Below are 24,397 nucleotides of genomic sequence, written 5' to 3' on the forward strand. Positions count from 1 at the left end.
GACCGGGGGGAGAGCTCCCAGTGGCCGCGCATGATAACCAGGAAGTGCCCGTGTCTGCCTGGCGCTGGGTTGCGAAGCGGAGGCCTCGTCCTTCACAGCCGCCATGAGCTCGCCGGCGCTGCGCGACTGTGTGCGGGAGTGGGAAGAGCTGACGGAGCACTACCAGGAGATCCAGGTCAGTGCTGGGCCTATACCCGCCGGGGGCAGGTAGCGGCCGCGCGCCATCCCCTCCCCCCGCGGTGATTGGATGAGTCAGTGGCGCTGGTAACCATGGAAACAGCGGTACCTCCAGAGTGACAGGAGGGGGCTCTCTGTAAATACAGGGACATAGTGACGCAGAGGCATGTCAGGAGGATCTATGGGTGGGACTGTGACCCCTCACCTGTCTCCGTATTGCGGTGTGATTAGCTCACCTGTCTCCGTATTGCGGTGTGATTAGCTCACCTGTCTCCGTATTGCGGTGTGATTAGCTCACCTGTCTCCGTATTGCGGTGTGATTAGCTCACCTGCCTCTGTATTGCAGTGTTACTATATTCTTTCACATGTCCTTAGATCACATCTTGCGATTTTGAATATGGTTACATCGCTTTCTGTGCCATTTTATTGCACATTAGATGACTGCTTCACACTTTACTATATTGATGCATATTGGTGTATTCATAGTATGTTAATGCATCACCTATTACATTTCTTTGATATGCAGGTTGTCTTTGCAGTAAAATCTATTGCCTTTGTTTCTATGGTCATTTTAAGCCTCCATGACACAGAGTCCCTTCCAACCCCTTTGCCCCCATCATGTCACCACATTTGTGGTATTTTTCGCATTAAGAAGCTCCAAACGCAGGTTTTGGATTTATGGTAACTTGCAAGGCTTGAGTAAGCATTTGGCTTTTGTGCAATGTATCACTTTTTCAGGAAAAAAAATAACAAAGTGGTTTAAAAAATAAATAAAATTTGACAATTCAGGTGCCCATTGACAGTCAGCATTACAAGGTCACCCTAACTAGCAGTAGTGGGTAGATTGGTAGCTATGAGTGTCCGGATTATACAATCCTTATGAGCGATTATCCATTCAATTCTACCTATCACACTGTTAACAGTTTGTGCACATTAGTTGTGGTTATAAATAACCTTTTGCTTTTATTACTATTTGAGATATAGTGTCTCATGTATTAAGAGATTGGGTTATCTGTTGGTTGTCTCCTCGCTACAGCACACCAAGGTGAAAAGGACCAACCCCTTCACTGCCAGAAAGCCCACAAATACATTTCTAAACGGTCTAAAATGTGTTTCTCCAACAAAGTTGTTAAACAGTAAGCCAGAAAGAGCTGTACAGAGAACTCAAAGGTCTTTTTTTGTTCTGGAGGACGGGGATAGGCCCCAAGATAACTTTGCAACAAGTGCACCTTGGCCTCAATTAGGCAACATGTCATTTTTATTAGGGCACACACCCTCCCAGGATTTGTCTTTACCAAAGGGCACTTGTAAATTGAGTCAGAGCTTTGTAGCTGGCAGGAAGCCATTGGCATTTCCTCTGGTTAACAGCTGTGCTGATTTGAAGGATATGCCCATCTTACATTATTATTTTATTTGTCTACAACACAGAATGTATTCAGACCTTGACTGGGGCTGCCACCTGGATATTAAACTTTTGAGGGTGATACTTTACGTGTGCAACCAAGATTATCATGGCTATAGCATGTACAAGATTAACCTCTTTGCTGCCAAACGGACCTGGAATGCACTATAGGGCACATGGCAGCATAGGGATTAATTGAGCATCTTCAGCCAGTATTGGATTTTACATTTGGGGTGAAATTATTTAAAAGTTGGAATTGTTGGAAGTTTATCCCTCTTATCTAAAACAGAGATCTCAGTAAATGTAGATTCTTACATCTCTTATCCCAATGCACAAATGTAGTTTTGAAGGAAGCTGCTCTTTAAATCTTGAGTCCTGTAAGCAGCTGTAGGTTTTTCTTGTTCAAACATTCACACATGGTGAATTTTAAGGATCTATTGATCAAAGTCTGTCAGCTGCAAAACTGGGGCAAATATCAGTGTGAAAGAATTGCACCAGATTTAACGAAGGAACAAATCCCACAGCTTTCAAAGGGATTCCTTTTTCTTTGATTAAATCTGGTGGGGGGTTTCCCCCTACACTTTTGGAGTCTGGAGACATCCAGCAACAAATCAGAGAACCCGACAAAGCAAGTTGGAATGCGGGACCTCCATATGAAGCTCAGCAAGAGCAAAGTGATGTTAAACAAATGTGTCAATTTTGCAAAGATCAAAATAAATGGATTAGAAGTAAAAAAACGGTCTACCCTTGCACGCAAATAACAATGGATGGGAACCTTTTTGAACGAAATCAATAGGAAAATTAAGATGGGATGGAGCGCATTTGGAAGAAACAAGGCAATCTTTCCTGGGAACCTTCCACTGTGCCTTGAAGTTTTCAAGCAGTGTATTTTCTGCCAGTGCTCACTTATGGATGCGAAACTTGGACACTATCTCATACGCTCGCAGACTTCATTCACTACAAATTTATGCTATCCTGTTTCAACTCTGCCCTCTCCTAGGCTAAACAAACCTACTTTTCATCACTAATCAACACACACAAGTCTAACCCACGCCGTCTCTTTTCTGTCTTTGACTCTCTACTCAGACCACCCTCAGCTGCCTCCTCTTCTTCCTCCATCTCACCTCAGGACTTTGCTGACTTTTTTAAGGAAAAGGTGGAGTCCATACGGCAGAACATCCCATCTGTTGCCTCCTCCCATCCCACAATGCTTCCCAACTCTCCTCCTGCCTTTCTTGACTCTTTTTACGTTATCTCGGAGGAGGATGTGTCACTGCTGATCTCCTCTTTTCCCTCTACCACTTGCCCTCTTGATCCCATTCCCTCCCATCTCCTAAAACCTCTTGCTCCTTCTATAATCCCTGTGCTCACACAGATCTTTAACTCTTCCCTCTACTCTGGTACCTTTCCATCATCCTTCAAGCATGCAACCGTTATACCATTACTCAAAAACAGCAAGCTTGACCCTACCTGTCCTTCTAACTATCGACCTGTCTCCCTCCTGCCTTTTGCCTCCAAACTCCTTGAACATCTTGTATTCTCTCGATTGCTACACTTTCTCAACACCTATTCTGTCCTAGACCCTCTACAATCTGGCTTCCGCACTGCTCACTCTACTGAAACAGCCCTCACTAAAATAACTGACGACCTCCACGCTGCCAAAGACAGAGGTCATTACACTCTGCTCATATTACTCGACCTCTCTGCAGCATTCGACACCGTGGACCACCCTCTTCTCCTTCACATTCTCCATACTCTTGGTATTCGGAACAAAGCTTTATCCTGGATCTCCTCTTACCTTTCCCATCGTACCTTCAGTGTCTCTTTTGCTAACACCCCCTCCTCCTCTATTGATCTCTCTGTGGGGGTACCCCAGGGCTCTGTCCTGGGACCCCTTCTCTTTTCTCTCTACACACTCTCTCTAGGTGACCTAATCACATCTTTTGGGTTTAAATATCACCTCTATGCTGACGACACACAAATTTACCTTTCAACCCCTGACCTTACACCTGCTATACAGACCAAAGTTTCTGAATGCCTCTCTGGAATATCATCCTGGATGGCCCTCCGCCGACTGAAACTTAACATGGCAAAAACAGAGCTCCTTATACTTCCTCCCAGACCTGGCCCTACTACCTCCTTCCACATTGCTATTGGAAATACGATCATTTACCCAGTAGCCCACGCACGCTGCCTAGGGGTTACACTTGATTCCTCTCTCTCATTCTCCTCTCATATTCAAAACGTTTCTAAAACTTGTCGCTTTATCCTCCGCAATATCACAAAGATACGCCCTTTCCTCTGTTACTCAACTGCTAAAACTCTGACTCAGGCCCTCATTCTCTCACGTCTCGATTACTGCAACCTCCTGCTGTCCGGCCTTCCTATCTCTCACCTGTCTCCCCTACAATCTATCCTAAACGCTGCTGCCAGAATCACTTTACTCTTTCCTAAATCTGTCTCCGCATCTCCCCTCCTGAAATCCCTCTCCTGGCTTCCGATTAAATCCCACATCTCACATTCAATTCTCCTGCTCACTTTTAAAGCTTTACATTCTTCTGCCCCTACTTACATCTCAGCCCTAATTTCGCGCTATGCACCATCCCGACTCTTGCGTTCTTCTCAAGGATGTCTTCTTTCTACCCCTTTGTATCTAAAGCTCTCTCCCGCCTTAAACCTTTCTCACTTTCTGCCCCACACCTCTGGAATGCCCTTCCCCTCAGTACCCGACTAGCCCCCTCGCTATCCACCTTTAAGACTCACCTTAAGACACATCTGCTTAAAGAAGCATATGAGTAGCACTGGATAATCATGGACACATGACACATAAAGCTTGGCCCCCTGCAGACGCACTTACTAGTATTCCCTCCTACTGTCTCTGTACGTTCTCCCTACCTACCAATTAGATTGTAAGCTCCTCGGAGCAGGGACTCCTTCCTTAATGTTACTCTTACAGTATGTCTGAAGCACTTATTCCCATGATCTGTTATTTATATTATTTGTTATTTATATGATATGTATTACTACTGTGAAGCGCTATGTACATTTATGGCGCTATATAAATAAAGACATACAATACACTAAATCCAAATATAATTCAGAAGTTTCAGACAACACAAAAAAAGTATGGAGCGATGTATGCTGGGTATTACCCGATGAGACAGGAGAAAGAATGAATGGCTCCTGGATTTTAACAGCACTGTAGCTCATATAGGGCTCCTAAATTTTAACCCCTTGGGCATGGCATACATGTCGCATGCTATTGGCTTTATTATTATTATTATTTGTTTCCCTCTGTGCAGTGGAGGAAATACAAAGACACTGTATAAAATAGGTACTATAGACCCTGCTGATATGGGTTTACCATGAAATGGTTTCAGGCTTCAAATGTTTTGGACAAAGGATTTAACTACATGACCCATACTGTACTTATGAAGAAAAAATATTGAAAAAACATATAGTAATGTACTAACTAAATTGTTATTATGCATGAGCATTGGGGGCTTCTTTGTTTATTGTAGTGTATACTTGGTCACTTTCCCAGTGGCACTCCAATTGACCCAAACAAATCTTTAAATATATAATAGTGTGGGTCTGTGTTTTGAGCTTGCTAAGATTGTGTATGTTTAATTGTAAATTGAAGGCGTTGGGGAAGAAGTGGGATTGTGCGGAGGTAGTGCTGTAGGGTAATGTGTAAAGATGGAAATGCTTCAATATACATCTGAAATATTTCCCCGACGATTAATAACAGAGCAGCCTTTGTTGCGACTCTGGTATTATTTCTAAGGGCGTCTGAGGTGACGTAAACATAGCTGAGTAGCAAACAGACCCCTACAGCAGAGATGCAGGGGATGAGGTGCTGATGATACCCAGGTCTTTGAAGTTGTTTACCATTTCCTGATGTTAATTCTGTCCACGCTGGCTTAGTGGACAGAAGCAGTGAAGGTGAAGCATGTTGGGGAGACTGGCTGCATCTCGAGTGTTGTTTCTAAGAGCATCTGAGGTGATTATCAAGGAAGAGTACTGTAACGAGTACTCGCCACAAACTGGGTGGAACCGCGGTGCCGAGATGGGGATTTTGACAAACCGACCTGAAGCCGCATCCGGATGCGGGACTTGTTGTAGTCATGGGTAGGAGAGAGCAGTGTAGTAGGAGAGCAAGCGAAGGTAGAGGAGTGGAGAGGTACGGATCATAGGGGCACTAGCCGAGGTTGAGGATTGGAGAAATCAGCATGGCCAAAGCAAGGTGAGGCGAGACAGAGTGCTTTCAACCAGCACGCATCACAAGAGATTATGCTCAGCCAACTACCTGGTGGAAGAGGCTGAGCCTAAAGAGCAGGGCGAGCCAATCGGCGTAGAGCTGCACAGCACGCAGGTACAAAGCGGGAGCTTGACAGGGGATGAGTCTGTGCCCGATCCTCACAGGTATTTCATACAATTCAAAACCAGACCTCCAGAAAGGAGATTCCCATCTTCTGACATTGCAAATAATCCACAAAATAGTACTGCCTGCATTTTAAGACCACTGCAAGAAGGGGTGAACACAGAAGTGTTTTTTTTTTGTAAAGCGCCAATATATTCTGAAGCGCGGTACAGAGTGACATCAATCACCTAAACAGAAGGACCGATAAGGATAAAGAAGGTATCGAGGGTCCTGCCCTCCTCACGAGTGCTTACAATCTAGAGGTTATGAGGAAACAAAAGGGAGAGTGGCTGCTCATTGTAGGATGGAGTATACATCAGGATGGTCCAGCCGCACAGCCGCACAGCCGCACAGCCGCACAGCCGCACAGCCGCACAGCCGCACAGCCGCACAGCTGCTCCCATTAAAGTGATGAAATATTTTTATTTGCAAACCCAGTGTCCCACTTTAAAAAAAATCTTCATTTAGAAGATTCTCTGCAGGTCTGATTTTATAGCATGCATATTCTATTTGGTTTTTTTTTTCCTTTATTACGTTCCAGGAAGCCTTGCCCAATATTTAATAAATGTACAATACTCTGAAATTAGGCACAGTTCCAATACTTTGTTTATAAACCACTTGGTCACTGAATATATCACATCCAGCAAATAAGAAATTGTGTTTTTTTTGGTGGGTCAGAGAACCTGAAAGCGCAAAGTCCGTGTTAAATGTGAGTACACACACACATACACTTTTCAGGGTTATGACTTTTGTGTGAAATTGGGGCAAAACTGGAGAAATTCTAGGGCAAAACAAAATCAAAGAAAATCCAAGTGTTTTTTTCAATGGGATTATTTTTGATGGCTGTTTTGGCCGGTTTTATGTCCCAGAAGTATTTTATTAAAGTTCACTGGCTGCAAAACTGGAGAATTTAGTACAAAGAATTGCACCATATTTGTCAAAGGACAGTTTCATTTATACAGGATTCTGATTCTTGGCAGAAGTCAATATAGTTGGTTGACCTGAAGAGACAATTTGCAAGAAATTCCCATAACAAAGCCTGGTTGGTTAACTTTGAGGTTTGGGATTCACTGGTTTAAGTAGATATTTAAAGCACCCTGGGGATGGGAAAAACGTGAACAGTTTACTGAGACTCTGTACCTGGAAGCAAGAGCCTGTGGAACAACAGATGACATCTTGCTAGAGATACCTGGTCCTGTTGGTTGGCGCTTGGGTAACAATATCCCTCGACATGCTGTTTTAATTATTTTCTGATGTACGCAGAATAGTCCCCTAATATTGTGTCAATCATTACATTTTAATTTACTACACTATGAGCGTTGTGCGCTGCCTTGCTTAATGCACAGACCTGTAATCATTCAAACATTTTGTTGCACTTACATTAAAAGAAGCTGTACAATATATAATAATCTTCACTTTTATGGCTACTTTATGATATCAGCTGTTGCATACATAAAATGTGACACGGTGGATACAATGTTGGGATTGGTGGTTTTACCTCACATGTGGACATGGCATTGGTGTTTTTGGTTGAATTGGCAGGAGTCCCATCGGTTGTACAAGCTGAAGTTGGAGGAACTAACAAAACTACAGAACAGCTGCTCCGGCTCCATTACGCGCCAGAAGAAGAAATTAAAGGAATTATCCGTGGATCTGAGAAAGTATGTTGCCTCCTTGTCCCATGGAAGGTTTATATACGTTTTACAGGGGGTGCCTTTTAATGCTCCTAATTGTGCAAGCACATAGGCCCATATTTAGTAATCGATGCTATACCGGAAGACACCTTACAGCCCGTTAACTTGAATGGGTCTTCAGAAGGCGGTCTATGATGTTTGGGCGCGACCAAAATACCGCCAGGGTTTTGGTGCCTGGACATTTAGCCGCAATGTTCATCGTGCGCACTCCCACCCGGACAAGCCAGGTCTGATAAGTGCAAGGTTAAATGTCCTGCGCAGGACCGCTACACTGCCTAGAGAGGACACCCCAATGCACCATCTTTATATGTCCAGCGCGAAACATTTAAAGATGGAGTGGCCGGTCTAGGCAGTGTAATGGTCCCACGCAGGACATTTAAACCTGCACTTATCAGACCTAGCTTGTCGGGCACAGCAGACCTGGCTTGTCTCGGGCGCACGGCAAAATGTCCATCGGAGAGCTGCCCTAGCGGCCACGTGTCTCGGCCGTGGAACACCTGCGGCATTTTTTGTCGTGGCCAAACGTCCCATTCCACCAGATGGTACCTTTATGGCATAGCACCATTTGGTAAATATGGTATACACTGTCTACAGTGAACTGTACTGTACGGTCCCAATGATGCATAGTACAAACAAGAAAATATGGCTTGATAAATTAATTGATTAAACATTCACATATTAGATTAAGATTTTGCAGTATTACGATGTACAGTATTAATGAAGACTTTTTTTTCCCCCTCTCTCCTCCCTTCGAGACCCTATGAGAAAACCCTCAGGCAATTTAGGGTATGATGTGAATTTGTTGTCTGCATGGAAAAATTTGAGACCGTGTAAATAGGAGAAGGGTATAGCGAGCATGCCTGAGGGAGTTAAGGGAGTGGAAGAGTTAGTTAATTAATGAAACCGAGACCAAGATGTTGGTAACCCCGTTGTTCCTTGAGGTTTATAATTTTCATTTCTGCACAGGTGCAAAAATTCCCAGGGAAATGAGGTGGAAGAATCCATTCAAGACATGCGTAATAACATTAAAGTGCGGGAGAGGACCTTCTTTGAGATGGAATCCTTTCTTCCCAAGAAGAATGGGTAAGGACTATGCATCAAACCATTCTCTGTTTACACAGCATGTTTGTTTGCAAACCATTGCTAGCTATGTCATGCACAGAGGCAACGGAGTGGCATGTAATGCTAAAGGGAAAAGATCAATAGACCTGTGAACCATAGCAATTGATCATCACAAGATATTTCTTGCCTTCATTCAGCCACTTGGCATCCTGGAATGTGCAATTCAGCTAATCTCATTGAAATCAAATGTGACTTTACTCATCTTCAGGACCCAACAGTAACACTAGTAAGTCCATGTCTTTTGCAGCCATTTTGATAATGAGCCCCAAGATGAGCAGGGAGTGTGACGAGTGCACACATTGCTTCTTTAATAATAATAATAATAATAGCATGTTCTTGTATAGCGCTGCTAGTTTAACGTAGAGCTTTACAGAGACATTTTGCAGACACAGTCCCTGCCCCGTGGAGCTTACAATCTATGTTTTTGGTGCCTGGGGCACAGGGAGATAAAGTGACTTGCCCAAGGTCACAAGGAGCCGACACCGGGAATTGAACCAGGCTCCCCTGCTTCAAACTCAGTGCCAGTCAGTGTCTTTTACTCACTGAGCCACTCTTTCTTCCTAATGTAGGATTCCAATAGCATAGCAACAATAATGACTACCTCACACACCATACTATTGTCTCTGCACCTCTCCCACCAAACCACTGTTGGATTGTAATCTCTTCAGGGTGGGGGATTTATTTCCTCTGCTTTCTTTCTTGACTGGTGTTTTTATCTTTGTTTCATCAGACCACTGTCCATTATATGCAAGCGTACAATGACGAGCGCTACTCGCATGAAATAAGTTTCTCTGCTCTGTTTTCTTTCAGATTGTATCTGAGTCTAGTATTGGGGAATGTGAACGTGACCCTTCTGAGCAAGCAGGCTAAGTAATGCAGTGACTTTTCTCTAACCTAACTAGCTTTACACCAGCACCCTCTCTCATTAATTACTCTAAATGTAGCTCCGAACCATTCTCTCTGCAATCAGTGGCATGTACTGTAGTGTTGGTTCATCATTGAGTAACCGCAGTGTCCATTATATTCTGCCCAATATGTTTGAAAAACTTCTGGTTCTAGTAACTGGAACTGCTGGGAACACCACCTTGTCTTAGCTTGTCTTATAGCGTGTGTAGCTGCATGGTAAAAATAAGAGGGGTTTTCTTTCCCTCGGTTTGCTCCCAACTATTCTACACATGAAAATGGTCTTGACTGTGCATATTGTTAGTCGTATGTACACTTGAAGGAGCAGCGCGGCCTGGACTGTAAGTGTTGGATAGTTTGTTTTTTACTTGTAAAAATGCTTTATAAGCTTGAGATGTACAATAGTCAGCACAAAATAGTCAGTACAAAATTAGCACATTGAAAGGGTACCCTAGTCGGTGGGCATGGGGAACGAAGAGGGACCCCTCCCACCCTCTAATGTAATCCAATTAAGAAGATAGTTCTGAGCAATCAAATATGATAATAAAGCAGATATTTCAAAAAGACAGTCAGATTTAGCAAAAACATAATTTGTTACTGATTTCAAGTGAACAGAATGCATAGCAACCAGTTGCTATTTAACATCAAATATATGAACATATAGGGGGTATCACAACACCACCAATGATCTATATGAACTGCACACACAACACCGAACAACAGGACAAATCCTACACAAATATATACAAAGAGAAATATGTACAAAAATGTAAACATAGATATGTACTTCACCAAATGAGATGGAGTGAAGGAGATGGGATAACAGATATGTATTTATTTTGAATTGTTTCTATTGTGCTACTTACCAAGTAACTCGGTACTAGAGATACTTTCTCCAAACATTTAGAGAGCTTCCACTAAATATATGCTGCCCAAGATAAATAAATAAATATATGCGATAATGGGGAAAGACAGGGTTGCAGACCTGTCTAAGACATGCAAATGAGCATACAGTAATATTTACAGTTGCTTTATGCTTTACTGTGGAGGATTTTTGTCACTTTTTTTACCCACCATAACCTTAATAATAGTGGTGATTACTTAGTCTAGTCTCAAGCCTGCTTAGCCATTAAGACCAACCTCACACTGATGATACCCATCAAGGTTGAAACATGTCTGTGAGTGGGTTTAATGGCTTTGCATCTCATCCCAGCCTCTGTCTAAAAGCTGTGTTTAAAACAGTATGCATTGGCTTGAGGATTTGCTTGTGTAATACGAGCTTGAGACAAAAGGTGGCACTGAGTGCTCATTTGCATGTCATTTCCCAGAATCCCTTGCTGCAGTGGAAGCGCTGTATGCTGGGCGATAATGGGGAAAGACAGGGTTGCAGACCTGTCTAAGACATGCAAATGAACATACAGTAATATTTACAGTTGCTATATATATATGTGTGTGTGTGTGTGTGTATACATAAATGGGACTCCTTTTCTGAGTGGTACTATCTTTATGGTAGGGATGGATTGCACCTCAATGAAGAGGTGTCTTCTGTGCTAGGGGGGATGGTTTAAACTAGGATGGAGGGACAAGAAACGGATAACAATCTAGAATAAATAAGGATGGGGTAATAGCAAGGGGTCATGGAGGTAGAATGGGGACAAATGGGAGTTTGGTAAGCTGGGAGACACCAATATTAAATACAGGTACTAGAAACTCCAAAAGACTAAAAGGCAGGAGCAGACCAGATAATAGTACAGACTGAAAAAAACCTGAAAATGCATGCTTGCTAATAAAATAGGGGAGGTTGAATTAGGGAGCAGTATGATATCATAGGCATTACTGAAACATAGTGGGATGAAACTCATGACTGGGCAGTTACTTTAGAGGGTTATTCCCTTTTTCTGACGGATCGAACAAATAGAAGGGGAGGTGGAGTATGTTTATATGTTAAACCGGATCTAAAACCCGGATCTAAAACCTATTATAAGGGAAGATGTGTATGTAGGGAATGATGACCTTGTGGATAGAAATTAGCAGTGGAGGTAAAAGTATAAAGAAAATGTTTGTAGGGCTATACTGTACTATAACCACCAAATATCTGTGAGATTGAGGAAGCTAAAATACTTTTGCAAATAGAGAAAGCATCAAAACTAGGTCATGCAATATGGGTGATTTTAATTATCCAGCCATAGACTGGGGCAATGGGATTAGCATTACAACAAAAGGAAACAGGTTTTTGGAGGTGCTTAAAGACAATCACATGACCCAAATTATTGAGTAACCAACCAGGAAATGGGCAATACTGGATTTGGTCATATAAAACAATGTCAAATATTTAAGTCTGGGAACATTTGGGTAACCGTGTCTCATTTGAAATAAATTATCAAAAAAACAGATTACTTGGGTTCAACAACGACTTTTTAACGTTTAGAAAGGCAGATTTTAATAAACCAAGGAATACATTGGGATGATGCTTTTGCAGGGTAAAATGTGGAAGATAAGTGTGCTTCTTCAACAGTGTTTTAAAGACTTCCCATTTATCAGTGTAAACCCTTGGCTAATAAATATTAAAGAAACAAGTCACCAATGTGACAAAATAAACAGGTAGGAGAGGAAAAGTAAAAGAAGAAGCAGGCGTTTAGGTTTAGTGCATGCGACCGCGCGCACAAAGAGCTCAAATATATGTGCGCGCGCCTATCGCCTGAGTGATCTGTGGCCTTTGTTGCCGCGCGACGGAGAGGCTTGGCCGTGACATCACACCCAAGGTTCGACCTCATTGGTTCAAATGTAACGCGGCTGTCGCGTGTAAAATCAAATAGATTTGTCTCCTCAATTTAGCTGCACGCAGTATGGCCAGACTGGTGCACGTAATGAATTTGTTTGTGTCGTGTGCATTATGGCCGAGGCCTAAGTAAGAAGGGGAGGAGGCAGCATATCAGAGTTAGGCCAGGGCCATGGTTAAAAATGCAGCGCTGACGCTCATGCTCTCCTGCTCAAGCAGGTGCTTTTTTGTCTCCTTGCATGAGCGTCAGCGAGCGCGCTTGGGAGGCGGGGCTAGCGCGCCACGTCACGGCGCCGACACCACGGACTGCTATCTGCTTCCCTCAGCACCAAAAATTAAATTGGCTGTTGGCTGCAATTCCGCACGCGTCTTCCAAAGCCCCACACATGCCGGATGAAGGAGATAATTTTACTTTCTCAGTGCGGCTCAGCGCTGTATTTTTAACCATGGCCCCAGCCTTATAAGGAATGTGACACTAGTTGTAAACGGGCAATCAAATGAGAAAAAATGGATAATAAAAAAAGGATTGCAATAGAAAGTAAGATCAAAACCCTAAAAAGTTCTTTAAGTACCTTAATAACAAAAAAATTAGAAAAGAAAATCTAGGACCCTTTCAGTGTGAGATGGGCAGGCAGATTATTGGAGATAAGGGAAAAGCTGAGGTATTAAACAAATTCTTTGCCTCTGTGTTTACCAGGGAAGAATCAATTTCAATAGCAGTGCCGCAGGAGGAAGCCACAACCTCCATATTAATGAACAATTGGTTAACTGAGGAAGAAGTTCATAAGTGGCACCTGGCCCCGATGGCATACATACAAGAGTTCTTAAGGAGTTAAGTTCAGTAATAGCCAAACAATTATATTTAATATTCAAGGACTCCATTTCCACAGGCTCAGTACCACAAGATTGGTGTAAAGCAGACGTGGTGCCTATATTTAAAAAGGAGCTAGATCCCAACCAGGGAATTAGGCCTTCAAGCCTGACTTCAATAGTGGGGAAACTACTTGAAGGTTTAGTACGGGATAATATTCAGGAATACCTAATGGAAAACAAAATTATTAGTAATAGTCAACATGGATTTATGAAGGATAGTTCGTGCCAAACCAATCTTATTAGTTACTTTGAGCAGGTTAGTAGGAATTTAGACCAGGGTAATGCAGTTGATGTGGTCTACTTAGATTGTGCAAAGGCTTTTGATACGGTTCCACACGAGGTTGGTGTGCAAAATAAAGAAAATTGGACTCAGTAATAATATATGCACCTGGATTGAAAACTGGTTGAAGGATAGACAACAGAGAGTTGTAATAAATTGAACTTTTTCAGGTTGGGCTAAAGTTTTGAGTGGAGTACTTCAAGAATCGGTACTAGGACCCCTGCTTTTTTTTACTCGTTTATTAATGAACTTGAGTTTGGTATAGAGAGCAAAGTCTCCATCTTTGCTGATGACACTAAATTGTGTAAGGTAGAAGAATCAGAGTAGGATGTAATTTCTCTCCAGAAGGACTTGGATAGACTGGAAACTTGGTCAGGTAAATGGCAGATGAGGTTTAATACAGATAAATGTAAGATTATGCATTTGGGAAACAAGAATAAACCGGCAACTTGGAAATTAAGTGCTTTTAGACAGCAGGCTTGGCAATAGTGCCCAAAGTCATGCAGTAGCTGCAAAGGCAAACAAGATCTTATCTTGCATTAAACGGGCAATGGATGGAAGGGAAGTAAACATAATTATGCCCCTTTACAAAGCATTAGTAAGACCACACCTTGAATATGGAGTACAATTTTGGGCACCACTCCATAGAAAAGACATTATGGAACTAGAGACAGTGCAGGGAAGTGCCACCAAATTAATAAAGGGGATGGATAATCTGATTTATAAGGCTAGCTAAATTAGATTTGTTTATATTAGAAGAGGGAATATGATAACTATATATGTTGGGGACAATACAAGGAGTTTTCAATGATTCACCCAAGGGCAGTACAAACTACACGGAGTCATCCCGTAAGCCTGGAGGAAATTAGATTTCTCCAGCATCAAAGGAAAGGGTTCTTTACAGCAAGGGCAGTTAAAATGTGGAATTCATTACCCATGGAAACTGTGGTGGCAGATACAATAGATATCTTTAAAAAAAAGGTTGGACATTTTTTTTTATAAAGGAAAGGTATACAGGTATATACCAAATAATAAACATTGGAAGGATGTTTGCCAATATTTGAAGTCGGGAATTAATTTATTTTTCCCCTTATGTAATCATTAGATGATACTTCGCTGTTTTTTTGTTTTTGTTTTGCCTTCCTCTGGATCTTGTACAAATATAGGATAAAGTATCTGTCGTTTAAATTTAGCATAGGTTGAACTTTACGGGCGTATGTCTTTTTCTCAACCTCATCTACTATGTAACTATGTAAATGTATACAAAGACACATACTTATCCACTAAATATATGTTGCTACTCCCAAAGAAAGACTAAGTTAAATTAAATTCTGGGGAGGAAAAAAGGGCAAGAGAGAAGGAAGGCAAAATAGGAGAAACATAGGATTTAATAAAGGGGCAACGTTTTGGGCGGTGAATTCCCTTCTTCAAGCCCATTGCCACGGGTAAAGCACAACTATGGCACTTCCCTGCTCCTGTGCCACAAAGCTCCCATCATCTGTAGCGAAATGAATGTCTAAAAATGAATGCTGAAGGTTGCTCGCAGACCCGGCAGTGATAAAGACAGCTTTTGGAAGGTTGCTACTCTATCTATATGTAGCCCCCCATTCCCCGTGTCTAAGGGAACTACGCGTGATGAGGACCTGTTTAGCGTACAGGAGGCCTAGTCCTCTGCTACTAGGAGCCTGGGGTGATCACGTTCTCTCTGGATACAGCGCCTCCACCTGGGAGGGATCCTAGCGCAGCAGGATAACCCCTCACAGGAACCAATTCAATCAGTAAATAAGTATACACACACTGGCATAACTGACTTATCTTTACTGACACACATATAACTCTACAATACAATAATGGTACAAAGCCTCACAATACAATACCCACAACACAGTAACACCTAGTGGAACCCCCAAAGTACTGAGGGTGCCCAGGGCACCTAACCACCCCGGTGTCCAAAGTCAAGCCCACCCAAAGTGTGTGGAGTAGTGCTACCCCTTGTGTGTGGCCGTTGGTGCATGTAGGGTACCTTCCTGGTCTTGGGCCAGACCAGACCGCTTTGGATGGTGGATCCGCAGAACCGCAACGTGGTCCCACGATGCAGTCTACTGGATCCTCGCTCTCCTGGGAGCTTCAGCTGGAGTGTGTCCCTTAATGTTTATGGTAATGTGCCTGTGGTCTAGTCCCAGGTCGCGCACACCGCGTGGCATCCGTCACCGGTTCACTAACACTAGGCAGCTATTGGGGAAGCGTCCATATCTATGGGCCTTCCCTGCAGCAACCACCTGCACTGGGAGAGCCTGCAGGACATGCTGAGCGCCACACTTGGAAGACACAAATACTGACACACACAGTGATACACACTGACTGACACACACATAGTGATATATACACAGTAACGCACACACTGATTGACTGGCGCACACGCACACACTGACTGGCGCGCGCGCATACACAAGGAATTCACAGGTACTATAAATATAGAAGTGCAAATAGCTAAAACGCGTTGTAAGTCAAACCTCTTTGCGTTTTTTGGCGCTGAAATTGTATTTTGATTTTTAATTAAAAACATCACCATCATAAATACAATTTCTATGACAAAAGACAAAGAAGTTTCACTTAAAATGCGCGTGCTCGAGACACACACCCTTTTTTTTAAATTTTTTTTAGTTTGGTAAGATGCAAGTGTCCATACTGTAGGTCAATGTTTCCCAACTAGGGTTCCGCAGCACACTGGGGTTGTATGGGTGCCTGAGCAATGTGGCTAGGGGTGCCCTGAGATTTTTTTGGGAAAACCACTGCTGTACTCCCTGTCCTAACATGTAGGTTGTGTCTCTGCCTTGGCAGGTTTGCCTACAAAGATGAGTATGAGAAGTTCAAGTTGTACCTCACTATGATCCTCATGGTGCTCTCCTTTATCTGCCGCTTTCTATTGAACTCCAGGTGAGTAGATCCCATTTGGGCAGACTTCATACTCCGGGCCAGATGTGTTAAAAAAACAGTCACATTTCTTTTTCAGGGTGGCAGATGCTGTGTTCAACTTCCTCCTGGTGTGGTATTACTGTACCCTTACTATACGTGAAAGCATATTAATCAACAACGGATCCAGGTTAGAGCAGCTTTTCATTGCTTGCTTTCCCCTCTTTTTTTCTATTCGCAGCGAATGAGCAAAACACACACACACAGGCTCAGAATCAACATTTAGTTTGCAGTGTGAAGATCTAGAATATTTCAGGATGCGTTTACAGTAAGTAGTCTCTGTGCAGATCAAAGCTCGGAGGCACAGCAACGCAGCTAGGTTAGCACACACGTACTTCTCAGTTCTACCTATAAATACACCAGGGGCACGAGCTTCTTACCCATCACATCAAGTAATGCCTATGATTTACTTTTCGTGCTGGCTGCAATGCTACACTTCGGTGAAGTACTGTAGGTTAGCTGGATTAAAAACTGGCATGGCATCACTGATACGAGTGTGAGGCAGAGCATTGGGCTACGCTTATAGTGACGGCGAGGTCTGGCTGCGGTCGCTGGAAAAATCAAATTGAGATGACTTCCAGCGATCACGACCAAGCCGTCGCTCCGTCACGTCGCGCTTACTATAAGCGCATTTGTTTTGATGCGAGGTCGCGTCGCTCTCGCCGGCACTATAAGCGCAGCCTTACATATAGGAGGGTATTTTTGGTTCATCAACAAGAAAACGATCATCAAGACATAAGTCAGTGGACACAAAGTATAGTATGACAAAGAAAGGGGATACAAAAGTAAGCTTCTGGTACTTTGTTTTTACATTGTGTCAAATGGCTTTGCTGATTAATAGAACATCTCCATCAATTAATAAATGCTAGTCCTTATTAGTTAAAAACAGATTATGCTGATGAACAAAGGGGCATCCTAAAGTAATGTAATTGTTTTAGAAATGTAAGCTATGATCAGTGCTCGGTGGTAGTTAAACTGAACTTTACGGTTATACGACAGCTATTACAGTGCACTGTCCACACTTCAGGATGATTGAAATTGTTGCTAGTACTGTATGGGCTAATATGGGTAATAATAGAGGTAGGCAGACAAAGACACTGATTTTGTGATGGTTTTGCATTCTGTTGCTTTCACCACCTATACTGATATATACACTTTCTCCATCGCTCTAATATTACCTCTTACTTTATGCTGCCAGTATTTGCCTCCTCTAAGGCCTCTTCTCTCTGAGCCTATCCACCCTCTTACCCTCTCTGACTCTGGTCCTATTATTTACCTAATCAACTAGAAGAAGTGCCCCTTCTGACCATGAACAAATATAATCTGACTCTGCTTTTCCCTATTCTCCTTCAACTCTGACCCTGGTTCATCTGACTCTTTCTCTCCTTGATGCTTCTTAATATCATGAATGTTTTTTGCAAGCTGTCTGACCCGTTCCATTTCTCACTGGTCTTGACATGCCGAGGTCAGTATAATTCTGCATGAAACCGGTATATGTATGATTTGATGCTGCTCTTCTGTCTTTTTTCAGAATTAAAGGCTGGTGGGTCCTGAACCACTACGTATCCACCTTCCTCTCAGGAGTTATGCTGACCTGGTCAGTCCACCTGCATAATGGCTGTTTTTTCATGCTCCCTTTTTTTTAATTTTTTTTTTTAAGATTGGGGTTTTATTTTTATTAACCCTGCATGTCACCTCCAGCAGTGACAGGGCTAACAACCGTGTCATAGGCTGCTATACGAGAGTTGGGGTGTCTCGTGTCTTTTGTGCTAGGGCGTCATACAGCATGAATAGTGCGCCAGAACATTTCCATGTAAATTACGGAGTTTAAGAAGTCCTGATGTAATCCTAAGGCTACAGCCCGCTGTCTGCCCTGCACACGCGTCTGCCAGGTTGGCGGCGCGTGCAGCTCTGATCCTCGCTCTGCAGGGGGAAAGAAGTGGGGGCGGCCATGACATCACCCGGCAGGTTCGCCCTCATTGGCTGAACCGCCAGGGTGTGTGGCCACCGCATTCGTCACCAGTATTGAGCTCAATTTTCCTGTCTTTCGGAAAAAATGGCCGCCTGGCGCCTCTTGAGCCCTTGTAGTGCCACAGCGGGGATCTGGCCTAAATCACTTGAGGTGATGTACCTAGTCGCCTTAAGCTTTTCTAGTCTGGCTCTACTCCGTTGTAATTATGTGTTGTGTTTTCCAGGCCAGATGGGTTAATGTACCAGATGTTCCGAAACCAATTTCTTTCCTTCTCTATGTACCAAAGTAAGTAATTTACACACTGGCATTGAAGACAGTGTTCCAGTCCTGACTACAGTTTACATACAGCATTGTCTTCATATCTTTCTGTTTGTGTTATATCTCTCCTGTAGGTTTTGTCCAGTTCCTTCAATATTACTACCAGAGTGGCTGCCTTTATAGACTGAGAGCTCTTGGGGAAAGACACAACATGGATTTAACAGTGGGTGAGTAGAAGAACATTCTGTTTCAGCATTATAAACCTTTTCTGTGAGATTATCAATTCAGAATGCTCCACTCCACAAGGCTCTTGGAACTAATTACTGTGTCACTAGAAAGGTGACACTCCAGAACTTTGACATACAACATTCTAATTGACCGACACTGAACCTGTCACCTTTACTCAAGTCATGGGAAATCTTAGAACGTACCCTTAGTACACCACTTACTGGAGGTGGCGGCTTTCATTTCATTTTCAGACATGCAAAGAAGAGATTTGTGATGTGGCTTCATGGACTAGACTCCCAACAGGTGGTAGAGGCTAATACATTAAGGGAATACTTCTTGGAATAGTCATGAGGCTAACCTAAATATAAAATAAACCGCAGAATCTAATATGGTCTGAGATTTTAAAGTGGATAGATAAAAACCCACTTGGCCCACCTGGTTTGTCCTGACATCAGTTTCTTTCTCTTTAATCTGTACGTACCTAATTAAGTTCATGAGGATCTCAAGTGGTTGGCTATTAGAGTATCACATTCTGCAAAAGAATATAGGGCCTGATTTATAGTTTAGATGGAGTTGCAAAATTAGCGTCAGCATGGATAACTATGCACCATCGCTTTTTCTGAAGGAAGATTCAGATTTGAGTTGGGCACAACAGTCGTAAACAAATGGTCTTAAATGATTATAAGGAGGTCTTGGATTACCACCATTGTCTATGCATAATATTTATGTCTACTTAATGTTGGTGCTTAATTGCACCAACACACACCTTTTAAACTTCACTTTGGGGACTGACCTCTGTCTCCGACAACCGAGCTTAGCTGATGGAAGCTCTGCAGCCAGTAGCTTAATCATTGGAGGGATAGCTGTTGCATGATGATGAAAGGTGTTTAGCATGCCTGATCAGAAGAGATGCTGCCTAATACATTAACTCTAGCCCTTTCAATTCTTTCCTTTCTCCGGGGTTTGGGTCTATTCTCAAGAATATCAGGCATTGCCAGGTAATGTCTGTGTATCAGTAAAGCGCAATTACAGCCACGGCACGAGCAAATGTATGATGCAAATGCTGGATTTCCATAGAGTAGTCTGATTAGATCTTGGTCCTTTTTTTAGTTGCATAATTAAGAAGGGTTCTTAAATTAAGGACAGTCGTTAAGCCAACACTAAATTGGACGCAAATATAAATCAGGTGCAATTTAAAGCGAACGCCCACTTTGAGGTTTCTATTGAAAAAATTAGGCCTAGATGCACCCCCCCTGTGTCAAATCACATTCGGGTAGCAAGCCTCGCGCAACAGTGTTTTGCACCTATTCTTGGTCAACTCTGTATCAGGTTCTTTTTTTTTTTACACGGTGCACAACTTCTAACATCTGTACAGCAAGTTTGCACAATGACTCCACTGTTAGCCAACTTTAAATCGGCCATATAATTTCAATCACATATTTTGTCATTTATTGTATTTATTTATATATTTAATAGAAACCCTTAGGCAAATGCTTCTTCAGATGACTGGCAATTTGTTTCTAGATAAACGGCTCTGGCGATCATATATTGTTAGAATTACACACACAGACATGAGTAGCAAATATGTATGGGTTATGTGAGCATATTTCTAATATGAACAAGATGAGCCTAAGCAACCTATCAATGGACTGTCACAATGCTATAGCACTTGCTGCACCCTGCCATGATGATAGTGTATAATATAGACGTGTGTACCTCTTATGACACCTGTGTCTTTGCAGAGGGGTTTCAGTCCTGGATGTGGCGGGGTATGACCTTCCTTCTGCCATTCCTCTTCTTTGGTCAGGTAATGAAAGCCTTGCACTAAACTGCTGTTATCCTTCACACACACTATATTTAGGTATTATTTTTTTTAATTTTACCTTTGCTTAATTTTCTAATTGTATTTCTTCACCCTGGTGCTGTCAATGTGAAATCCCCCCAGCAGTTTCATATTGCAAAGAATAGTTAAAGCAGGAACATTTTTGCAAGGTCTCTCTCCATTACCCCACCAGTGATTCTCTAAAATCTGCTTGAGATGGCGGGTCCTTAAATGTTTACAAGTTTGTATTGTCTTTCAGTTCTGGCAGCTGTACAATGCCATCACACTCTTCCAGCTGGCCAGACATGCAGAGTGCAAAGAATGGCAGGTAAGTGGCAGACACACTTTGCCATACCCTACAGTATATCTCACCAGTGTTTTGGCATGTCTGCTTCCCCGGGTGTCTTGGTGAACCTCATTCCTGACCTGGTTACAGCAGCTCAGCACTATGATTCCTTTTCTTCATGTTACATTTGTCTCAAGCGCTTGTTCCAATTGTTATATTATGTCACGTGTATTACTGCTGTGAAGCGCTATGTACATAGATGATGCTATATAAATAAAGATATACATACATTATAGAGATTGGCTACAGGCTACAACCATTTGAACCAGCTAATGTTCTAAAGCCCTTCACTCAGATTGAAAATAGAATATATAGGAACTTTTGATTTTGTCTAGAATTTCCATGTATCTTGCCCAAGTATTTTATTGACCCGCCCTCTACTCCTCTGTATTACCACTGCTTTAGAGAGACTGTTCCATGTATCCACTACCCTATTTCTCAACTATCCTCCAGCTGATGATCGTGAATCATTCATTAATTTCTAGTGAAAAGAAATGTCATGTGTCATATCAAACCTTCTAGAATTTTGTAGCAGTGATGGCGTTAATCACAATATGAACTATCCGTGTATGTTGAGCCACGTGTTAGGAGAATCATTACCATGTAGATAGTGCTGTGGAGTATACTTTTCGTGTGTCTCCTTCATTTTAATATTTAACATATGCCCATAATACTTCCGTTTAGCTTTGGCCAGTTCCCTCATTCTTAACTCATGCCCTATAAGATCTCCCATCTGTATTGGTCTCAAGCTCAGTAGCATTGATGTTCTTTGCAGGTGATAATGTGTGGCATCCCATTCCTCGTTCATTTCTTGGGCAACTTCTTCACCACTTTGCGTGTCGTCCACCAGAAGTTTCATAAGCAAAATGAGGTGCAGAAGGATAAATGAAGCCAGAGTTGGTTATCGGAGAACAGCAGTCACACAGGCTCCCCATGCAAGCAATCTGTAAACAGTGTCTTCGTCATACAAACATCCCAGCTCTACTACATGTAGTGCTATTCTTACAGCGTGGAAGGTATTTTATGGCATACCACTGCTATATAGGACACTATACAGCCCATTCACTTGACTGGGCCATCAGAGGCCATGTAAACAAAGATGTGCTGGGTGTCATGGAGTAGCACTTTGATATGGGCCATATTGACACTGACCAGCTTCTGCATTGTATGTAATACTGATGTGCACATCTCCTCCTTTGGAGTGCGTTTGGCATGATTGGCCATTAACACTTTGAAGGTAATTCATTGGTACTTCTAGTTCCCCACATTTCACTTCAGGACTAAACTAAGTCTTAAACCATTCCCACAGCATATTAAATACATTCTTACACAGACCTAATGTATACACCTTTTTGGAGCAGCATGTATGTCATTTTACTCACTGATTACAGATTATGGTGTGCACTGGAAGTCATGATCATATGAATACATTGTCACTACAATATCACATGGCCTAGTTCCAACACTGATCTCAATACCATCTTCCGCAAACCAGACCATCTTTAAGATATCAATGATACTGTATCTCTGTGTAAAGTTTATCCATGTGTATTACTTAATTACCAATTTGTTGCAGACAGGCCCAGAGACCTATCCTTCTCAATAAACCATTTCCACAAACCATCTCTGTTCCTGTACTCCTTGAAGAGATCAATATTCACAAAAGGGAGCAATGTAGTTAATGTTACGGTTTGGAGTCTTGGGTTCAATGGTGTTCAGATAACATTTATCAACGTGTCATGAAACTGGTTGGTTGAGTAGTCTTAATTATAAATTTGTATTTCTACTTTAAAAATATGGTCATATTCATATCTCATTCTCTTTAAAAAAGGACCAAAACAATGACAAGAACTTTTTGGGGCATACAATTTTCGTGAATTACCATTTTTATTTTAAAACGTGTTAATTTGTAAAGCTGGTAAACATAACTTTTTTGCGTGCTGTTACTCTACTGCACAGACAAAGCGGTGGGCTATGATTGGCGCATACACCCAATGGGAAGCCACACTAAATTCTTATATTTTCCTATACGGTTTCTTTGAAAATTGCTTCAAGTATAATTTACATTTTGCTTTAGACAATTACACCCAAGTAATTACTATTTATGGGTAAGTTACCATATATATGAATTGATGCCTATGTATGCATTTCTAATTATGTATGAGTATGCATAGCCACCCATACACATGCAGATAAGCTTGCTACTGATAAACACAATGTGCCCAAAGGATGAGTGAAGGTCAGTATGGTAATGTAAGGAGAGTATGGTTAGCATGGGGGTACAGTAGGTGTCTAAGAGATGAGTGAGCAGCAGCCCGTCTCATGTGTCGTGGGCAGAATGTCGCATTAGAATAACTATACTGACTGCTCTGCACGTGCGGTGTCAATTGCGCTACATGAACAGTCCTACAGCAGCTGATGGACCAGAAAATATAAGCAGCCAACTCCCTAAGCTTGGAGAGTTATTCCTGTCAATGTTCGGTCGTGATTAGCAGCGGCGTGCGCTCCTCCGGAACAAATGCATGTAGCCTCATGCCGCCCATAGAGCGCGCAAGCGATGAAGCGCGACCATTTCTGGAGAAGACAAAAGAATTTTGCCTTTGTCACGCGACGGCCCGGTAACGTGCGTGGTCACGTGCATGGTCCAGCCAATGAGGGTGAACCGCTCACGTGACATCACGACCTCGGACCTCAGTGCAGGTTTCGCACGAGCAGCAGGCAATGTCATGCCCATGCCGCCACTATAATCGTGGCCTTAGCAATTCTCTATATAACAAACTGTAAACAGTTGTAGTTACAGATTATAAAGTTTCCCAGTGCACAGTATTTCTTGGAAGGTAAATCTTATATAGTTAAATCTGCGCCTCACCCTGCAGCCGCTCACATCCCCACGCTCAAAACGGGGTAACTCCTGTCCAGTGGGTAATCTTCAAAGCAAGAGGGTGCAAAAAGCTAGTGTTAAAATATTTTTATATACAGATGCAGCGGCCATTATTTTAAGGCATCACGGCGCCGTTTGTGTGCGCTGCTGTGCTCCACGTGGCATTAACGCGGCCAATCACCCCAGGCAAGCGCGTTTATCGCGGTTGCTTTGTTTGAATTTTCTGGATTGTGTGCAATTAAATGGAATGAATTGTAATGTGTA

At 42.5% G+C, this 24,397-nt stretch overlaps 1 protein-coding gene across 1 annotated transcript; it reads left to right on the forward strand.

Annotated features, from left to right (window-relative positions):
* The first annotated feature begins 5 nt into the window (after nt 1-5).
* Nucleotides 6-22,875, forward strand: TMEM120A (transmembrane protein 120A). Its single transcript, XM_075589845.1, has 12 exons — nt 6-175; nt 7,545-7,663; nt 8,663-8,779; nt 9,629-9,688; nt 16,495-16,590; nt 16,667-16,756; nt 18,158-18,223; nt 18,822-18,883; nt 18,991-19,083; nt 20,827-20,891; nt 21,166-21,234; nt 22,028-22,875. Exons 1-12 carry the CDS (start codon nt 104-106, stop codon nt 22,139-22,141), a joined length of 1,023 nt encoding a protein of 340 aa, XP_075445960.1. The 5' UTR covers nt 6-103; the 3' UTR covers nt 22,142-22,875.
* The last annotated feature ends 1,522 nt before the right edge of the window (nt 22,876-24,397 follow it).

This window comes from Ascaphus truei, chromosome 3, assembly GCF_040206685.1.
Source record: "Ascaphus truei isolate aAscTru1 chromosome 3, aAscTru1.hap1, whole genome shotgun sequence".
NCBI classification, from domain to species: domain Eukaryota; kingdom Metazoa; phylum Chordata; class Amphibia; order Anura; family Ascaphidae; genus Ascaphus; species Ascaphus truei.

Coding starts and splice junctions, on each gene's coding strand:
- TMEM120A (XM_075589845.1), top strand. CDS start 104: ATGAGCTCGCCGGCGCTGCGCGACTGTGTGCGGGAGTGGGAAGAGCTG. Junction 176..7,544: donor AGCACTACCAGGAGATCCAG/GTCAGTGCTGGG, acceptor TTGAATTGGCAG/GAGTCCCATCGGTTGTACAA. Junction 16,757..18,157: donor TTAATCAACAACGGATCCAG/GTTAGAGCAGCT, acceptor GTCTTTTTTCAG/AATTAAAGGCTGGTGGGTCC.